Here is a 7,556-nt window from a genome sequence, read left to right as displayed (position 1 = left end):
AGTAGCAAATGAAGCCTCATCTTTGAGATGAAGAATCAATGTAATGCTAATAAAAAATAAAAATAAATAAAAATTAAAAAAGAGAGAAAGAGAACTTGGTTGATATATATATATATATATATTTTATATATAAATGATGCAAAAATTCATATCTACAATTAAAACCTATCAATTAAAAGGGCCATTGATGATATAAACTATGCAATATCTTTTGAGTCAATCAAAGCAACAAACATACATGTATCAAACTCATAACATAGATAGGAACATAAAAATTCAATGCATCCAATAATCTACATCTAACCCCATCAATTCTATGCATCGGTATGAAAATAATAATAACAAAGTAATGTATATCCAATAACCAAAAACAAAAGAAAATATGGAAGACCTTCAAACTCCAAAGGAAGAAGCCCAAGTTTAAAAACCACCATTAAAGTATTCAACTTTTACTACAATAAGACACATAAACAATAAAAATATATCAATAAGTATATGAAAAATTGACAATCACAATCAAATTCAAAAATCAAAGGGAAGAACATGTTAGTCTTACTATTCATTGGACTGTTTCTATAAAGAAAAATATAGAGGAACAAAAAAAAAAAAAGAGAAAACATTTCTTTCAAAAAATCACATGCCCAAACCTAAGCCTAAATATAATCTAGATAAAAAAAAAATACCGCCACAACTGCAGGGAAAGCATTCAAGTGCTTCTCGTCATCAACTTTGCTTGCTTTATAGATTCACACAAAAGACATAAGCAAGAGGAAAGCAAACGTAGGCAACAGAGCAAGGCATCAGAAGGAAAGTACTCGGCTTGTCCTTGCAAAAGATTGCACGCGCTTGGATAAAAAAGAAAAAAAAAAAAGATTACATACGCTTGGATAAAAAAATACCGAAAAAAATAAAAAAAGATTACATACGCTTGGATAAAAAAATACCAAAAAAAATAAAAAAAGATTACATACGCTTGGATAAAAAATACCTAACGGTGCGAACCGCAAGATGGAGGGAGACCAATAGAAGTGGAGAGAGAGAGAGAGAGAGAGAGAGAGAGAGAGAGAGCAATATATAATGATTGACCTGAGGTATATATAGATTAGAAGATGAATTGATCTGAGGTAATCTGAGACTTGTATACATTTCCTTAATTGTCATACATTTTGTTTTTTAATTGAATTCAATCACTTGGATTCATTAATGATTGACCAATAAAACATAAATAATGTTATGTTTTCTAAGTTAATTAAATTATCATTCTCCCTTAAGTTTATCTGGGATGATAATAATTCATAATTCTTAACAACCTGACCAGCTTTATATGCTAGCAACGTATAAAAGCTAAAATCAACGATTACTTATCAGCTGACAACAATCAGATGCTTTTCAGGGGGAAAAAAAAATCAGATCCTAAAATCAAGGACTCAAACTAAAATAAAGGACCAAACAACTAAGGAGTAAGGACGCCGTTGGATAAAACATCCTAAGTACATTCTTTTTTGTTTTTTAAAGCCGACAAAGACAATGGCAATTTCGTGGCCGACTTCTCCTCCTAGCTAGTATTAGGATACAGACACTCCATTAATGTCATTTACAATATTAATATTATAATATTAATATTTATTTAAGTATCATGAAAGACAACCTGAAAAAATTACAAATTTAACAAAAAGAAAAAGATTATCTCTAAATTTAAGAAATATATCCTAACAAATAAAAAAATAATGTTAATCCAATTTTATTTAATGATAAGAATGAATTAGAGTCCTAATAGTATACTATTTCTTTTCAATTTTTTAAAATTTTAAAAATTTAATAAAATTTTTACAATTCGATGAAACTACATGGCGCAACCACGGTATCTATGCCCAACGCCAGGCTGAATGATTTTGCGTTTTCTTTCTTTCTTTCACATGCTTCCACTTTTCTATAGTCTCCATGAGACTTTTTCTCTTTAATCTCAACAGAATCTTTCCAATGTAAACGGTAGAATTAGTTTTAGCTGTAATGCATGAGAGATCTGATCGATCAAATTATCATTAGAATCTTTTGCCGTAGCTTTTCTTAACAAATATAATGTCACATGTCAAGTCGCCTCCTACAACATTTTGGCATAAGATTCTATGTATATATATATGTAGGAGAAAGATTTGGGTTGTATTCGTATATCACAGCTCACCATGGCCCATGGCATCACTTTCCTCGAAACAATTATTTTTTTTGTTGAGAAAAACCTCCAAAAAAGTAAACTGAAGGAAATTCAGGGATTCCTAAAATAAAAAGAATAATATAACAAAACACATCGTGGGAATAAGATTAATTAAAATGGAAATTCCTGTACGTGAACCTTCCTGCAGGCTGCGCAGCCATGCATCCCTCTTATGGAACCTAAGAGATAATTTCTCTCTTTAGTTTGAAACATTGTAATTTTCTTCTTTATCGTTTTTTTTTTTAATGAAAATTTTATCCCCTCCATTAATTTTTTTTGGGGTCAAAATTAATGAAAATTTCTTTTTTTTTTTTTAAGAAGAAAATTCATTTTTAAATGTGTCTACCCCCAGATGTTAATGAGTGGATGTGATATTTTTGTTATGGAAAGGAATTAAAGTATGAGTTTAAATTCTATAAGGATGTGGTATAAAACCCAAGTTTCACATCCTCCAATCCCAACATGCCATATCATCTTATCATATATTAAAGAATAAGCACAACCACGTTCAATCAATTTTAATACTCATCTATACACCACTGTAAGTTTATTTAAAAAAAAAAACCTTCTCTCCTCTCTCCGTGTGTGTGTGTTAAAAATACTTAGTAATCTAAAAAAAAAAAATTTAATACTCATCTAAAAATCCAACCAAATTGGGAGTTTATCGAAATACTATTAGGTGTGGTAGAATGTATTGAGTTTTAAGTAAAAAGCTAATCTGACAATCTCTTATTGGATGGTGTAAAACATGAGTTTTATACTCTATCTTTACCAAATTCTGATTCTAAAGTTATTATTATACATGTTATATCTTTATTATTATTATTATTATTAGAAGAAAGTATTAAGATCTTTAACTTATGAGTTCAGACACATATTTCAAACAATTAGAATTCTCATTCATTTGAGAAAATACTAGCACATAGCCTCGTAGGGTAAAGTACAGTGCTCCTTACAAAAAGGGGATCATTACAATGTTTGGAAACTAATGGAAGGACATTGCTAACTATCCTATGAGGGCTAGCTTTTTATCTATCTTATATACCTGAAGGGGGAAAGTGCAATCCACCTAATATATACGATCCATTGCTAAGATATGCAATTTAACTAATTTGATTGATTACTAAATCGGGACCATAGATTCGTCAGAAATGCATCCAGTCAAGTTGATTACCTTGATGTTCATGGGCTGCATGCTTTAGCAATTGTTCAATTTGGCAACTCCTATTCCCATGTCAAATTTCCAATAAGCTATATAGCTAGCATCCACTATTAATCCAGATCAAAACTCTCTCTCACACACAAGCAAAGCCAAAGCATATTTTACAATGAAAGATTCTTACAAATGGTAAGCAGTATAACGTGTACTACTAGCATTTGGTTATAAATATTCCCCCAATCCTTTCACTTCATCTTCAAGGTTCACACACAAAGTTCCCACTACATCTTCTAGTTAGATTCTTATATCTAATATTTAGTACTAGGAGTAGGCAGTTGATATTCTTCAATTATAAATATACCCGGCCGTATGCTTCATTGGCAAGGTCCGTCCATTGTCTTGTAAATTAAGCTTGAGTGCCTTATAGTTCCCTCAATTCCATCACTCCAATCTTGTTGGAACTTGTTCAAGAGTATGTGGAAAAAGATATCAAAGTCCATGAGAAATTTACTTTGCCTTCAACCAAACCGTCTTCTGCACCGTAACGAAGTTCTTAATGAGACACTGCATGGTGCCAGCTTGGATGTGCAGTGGGTGAGCTCCCATGTTTGTTTAGAGGAAAGCAACCCATGCATGTGTAATCACAGCATTAAGAACTTAGAGTCTGTCGAAATAAATGGCATAGCCATTGAGCACAGTGTGGGGGCTAATGGTTCTTTTGCTCATGCTGTCATTAATATGATTGGGATGCTCATAGGTAATCAAGTTCTTCCATCATTTAATTAGTTTCACGCATTTGTCCATGTTTACCTTTCATTTATCTAATAAAATTCTTTTGTTCTAGTGTCCGTTTGGAAACTCCACAGTTTTCAGTAACTTATTTGCATTGTGTCTATCAAAAAATATAATTTTTGTAAACTTTTATGTTAAATATATGAAAAAAAAGAAGAAGCTAAAAACTAGATTATTTATTAAAAAAAAGATCTGTTAATTTTTTTTTAATAAAATAACGAGACAAAAAGCTAATTTTATTGGCCAAACAAACACTTAGTATTCTATTAGAGATATAGGTTTATGTGTTTAAGAAATGTTACATTTACAACAAAATCCTAAATGGTAAGTTGCTACCAACTAGCTGGTAACAATCTACCACTTAGAATTTATTGTGAAAATGTTGTTAACTTAGCATTTCTCTTGTTTCGCCCAAGGGTCCATTTATAGTGTTAACTCTATATATACCTAAACCTATCTCCTAATACATATCTCCTACTTAAGGTTCATTGTAACCATAATTTAATTAATATAGTGAAGATATAGCCAGCAAAGATTTTCTTACATGGATGTAGGCGTTTAGGCCGAACCACGTAATTTCTTGTATTACCTTTATTTCTTCATTTTTCTTCTTTGTTTTCTCACCTACAATTAATTATTTTTCTCCTTGAATTTCAAGATATTCCATTTTATGTTCTAATAATTGCAGCCAGTCACACGTCCCTTTTTTCTCCTTGTAAAGCAAACAATAATTTTTTTTTTTTTTAAATCAAGCATATAATAGGCTGCAACTGCAACAGAGATATAGTATAAAGTGAAATACTAAGTGAGAAAGAAGATTTGTATTCTCACTTATCAAATCCTTTGTTGATGACAAGCAACTTAATTGGTTATGTTTTTACTTATTTTCTCCCAGGTTTGGGGCAATTATCAACTCCATATGCACTGGAAAGAGGAGGATGGGTATCTGCTTTTCTGCTTATAGGACTTGGGATAATATGTGCATATACTTCTCATCTACTTGGAAAATGTCTTGACAAGAATCCCAAGTCAAGAAGTTTTACAGATATTGGACAGCATGCATTTGGAACAAAAGGAAGAGTTTTAGCTGCAACCTTCATCTACTTGGAAATTTTCATGGCACTAGTGTCCTATACAATATCATTGCATGACAACCTTATAACAGTACTTTCAGGAATGCAGATTAAGGTGCCATGGGCTAAACTATCTTCATCTCAGCTCCTAACAATGATGGCAGTCTTAATAGCACTCCCTAGCGTGTGGCTGAGAAATTTATCTTCAATATCTTTCATCTCATCCGCCGGAATTCTCATGTCGCTTCTCATTTTTATATCAGTGCCATGCACTTCCATTTTTGGCGGTGTAAAACCCAATCACAAGATACCAGTCCTCCAGCTCCATAACATTCCTGCAATATCTGGGCTATATATCTTCAGCTATGCAGGGCACATTGTTTTCCCTAATTTGTATAAAGAAATGAAAGATCCATCCAGGTTTACCAAGGTATGCACTATGCAGGTTCTCTTATTCGTCTCCCATTTATAAAGCACTTGATTGTTGATACCCCCCCCCACCCCCCCCAAACACACATACACATATATAGTTTACACACCTAACTTTTGAACTGAAATTGTAAATTGAAGACACAATTTCATTGTGAGTTGAAGACACAATTTGAATTATATCTTCAACTCAAGATTTCAATTTAAAAAAATTAAATGTGTAACAAATACTACCCTATACATAGGTATATAGTCCTGCCTCTTTTTATAAAGTTGGATATACAACGCTCTTATACATTAACCTTATACAAGAAAGGATTTAATATTCTGTAGACGTCACTTAGCTCGTGGTGGTAAAGTGTATGATCCTTGAATAAGAAACAGATGTCAAAGCAGTAAAGTCTAGAATAAAAAAAACTTAAAGATTGAATTCATGTCAAGTGATAAAGTACAGAAAAAATCCCACGGATTTTAAGTGTTACACAATTAAAGGTTTAGACATAAAATAATACATAAAAAGTTATGTGTTACACTCAGAACCTCCCTATTTTACAAACAAATTAAGAGAATCTTTTTTCTACATGAGGCTTGGGAATTTAGAGGAAGGCCTTAAGAGAGATAGCACTAGCTGGCCTTTGATAAATAAAAAATAAAAAAATAGAGCTAATATTTCGTTTTCTACTTTATTTATTTATTCATCTTGGAATTTCAGGTATCTATTGTCAGCTTCACAATAGTGACAGCATTATATACAGTATTAGCTTTCCTGGGAGCCAAATTGTTTGGGCCAGAAGTTAATTCTCAAATCACTCTCAGCATGCCTCCACATCTTCTTGTGACAAAGATTGCATTATGGGCCACTGTGCTGACACCCATGACCAAATATGCATTGGAAATAGCACCATTTGCCATTCAACTTGAGCATAACCTTCCGGTTTCAATGAGTTCCAAGCTAAAGATGATCATAAGGGGTTGCGTAGGCTCATTTCTACTTCTATTGATACTAGCACTGGCTCTTTCTGTTCCATATTTTGAGTACGTTCTCAGCCTCACTGGTTCCCTTGTTAGCATTGCTATCTGCGTAATCTTTCCTTGTGCATTCCACACCAAGATTTGTTGGGGTCAAATATCAAAACCTCTCATAATTCTCAACTTGACCCTCATTGCATTTGGCTCTCTTCTTGGCGTTTTTGGTACCGTATCCTCATCCAAGGCACTTGTGCAAAGCCTACGTAGAAGAGCTCATCACTCAGCCTAAGAATATGATAATATATAGCAGATTTTTTTTTTTTTTCCTTTCTGTTGAAAAAAAATGGAAGTGCTTTTGTTTTGCACTTCTTCTGAAAGCATCTATACTTGTTGCACATCAGTGTGTACGGACACAATGGTTTGCAACAACTGAAATCATGAAATAAAAACACAATTTCAGTTGTTTGCACACTTGCGTATACATACACTCTGATGTGCAACAATCACTGCTCTCTTTGTAAGATCAACTATCTATGTATCTCTCATCATCCAAATTGTGACATATACAACAACAACAACAACAACAACAACAACAAAAAAAACTAATTTAAGCTTGCTTTCTCCTCGGTGATCATTTTGGGTGTTATTTAGAAAAAGTAGTAACAAAAGTTATAACCAGAAAATTTTGAGATAATAAAAGTTGAAAAATAATCTCTGAGGAAAATTAAAGGAAGGATGTTTCCTGGCATTCTTAAAGGAAGGATGTGTTGGGCAAGGAAATAAAATGACATTCAGGCAAAGATGCACGGTCCAATTTATCATACAAAGCATCTAATACCCAACGCTACGCCATAAGAATATATCATATGTCCAAGTAGCAGCAGCCCCACCACTCCAGGCCTAGCTTTCTAAAAACTGAAAT

General features: G+C 32.7%; 1 protein-coding gene across 1 annotated transcript; it reads left to right on the top strand.

Annotated features, from left to right (window-relative positions):
* The first annotated feature begins 3,641 nt into the window (after positions 1-3,641).
* LOC112035816 (amino acid transporter AVT1H) lies at positions 3,642-7,268 on the top strand. Its single transcript, XM_024068653.2, has 3 exons — positions 3,642-4,128; positions 5,059-5,666; positions 6,378-7,268. Exons 1-3 carry the CDS (start codon positions 3,846-3,848, stop codon positions 6,921-6,923), a joined length of 1,437 nt encoding a protein of 478 aa, XP_023924421.1. The 5' UTR covers positions 3,642-3,845; the 3' UTR covers positions 6,924-7,268.
* The last annotated feature ends 288 nt before the right edge of the window (positions 7,269-7,556 follow it).

This window comes from Quercus suber, unplaced genomic scaffold, assembly GCF_002906115.3.
Source record: "Quercus suber isolate HL8 unplaced genomic scaffold, Cork oak 2.0 scaffold_348, whole genome shotgun sequence".
NCBI lineage: Eukaryota > Viridiplantae > Streptophyta > Magnoliopsida > Fagales > Fagaceae > Quercus > Quercus suber.
The sequence above is the reverse complement of the archived record's forward strand: the minus strand, read 5'-3'. Positions and strand labels throughout refer to the sequence as shown.

What these genes read in the sequence shown, in the direction of transcription:
- LOC112035816 (XM_024068653.2), top strand. Translation starts at nt 3,846, where the DNA reads ATGTGGAAAAAGATATCAAAGTCCATGAGAAATTTACTTTGCCTTCAA. An exon ending in TATGATTGGGATGCTCATAG is followed by an intron (nt 4,129 to 5,058) that starts GTAATCAAGTTC and finishes ATTTTCTCCCAG; the next exon opens with GTTTGGGGCAATTATCAACT. An exon ending in ATCCATCCAGGTTTACCAAG is followed by an intron (nt 5,667 to 6,377) that starts GTATGCACTATG and finishes TTGGAATTTCAG; the next exon opens with GTATCTATTGTCAGCTTCAC.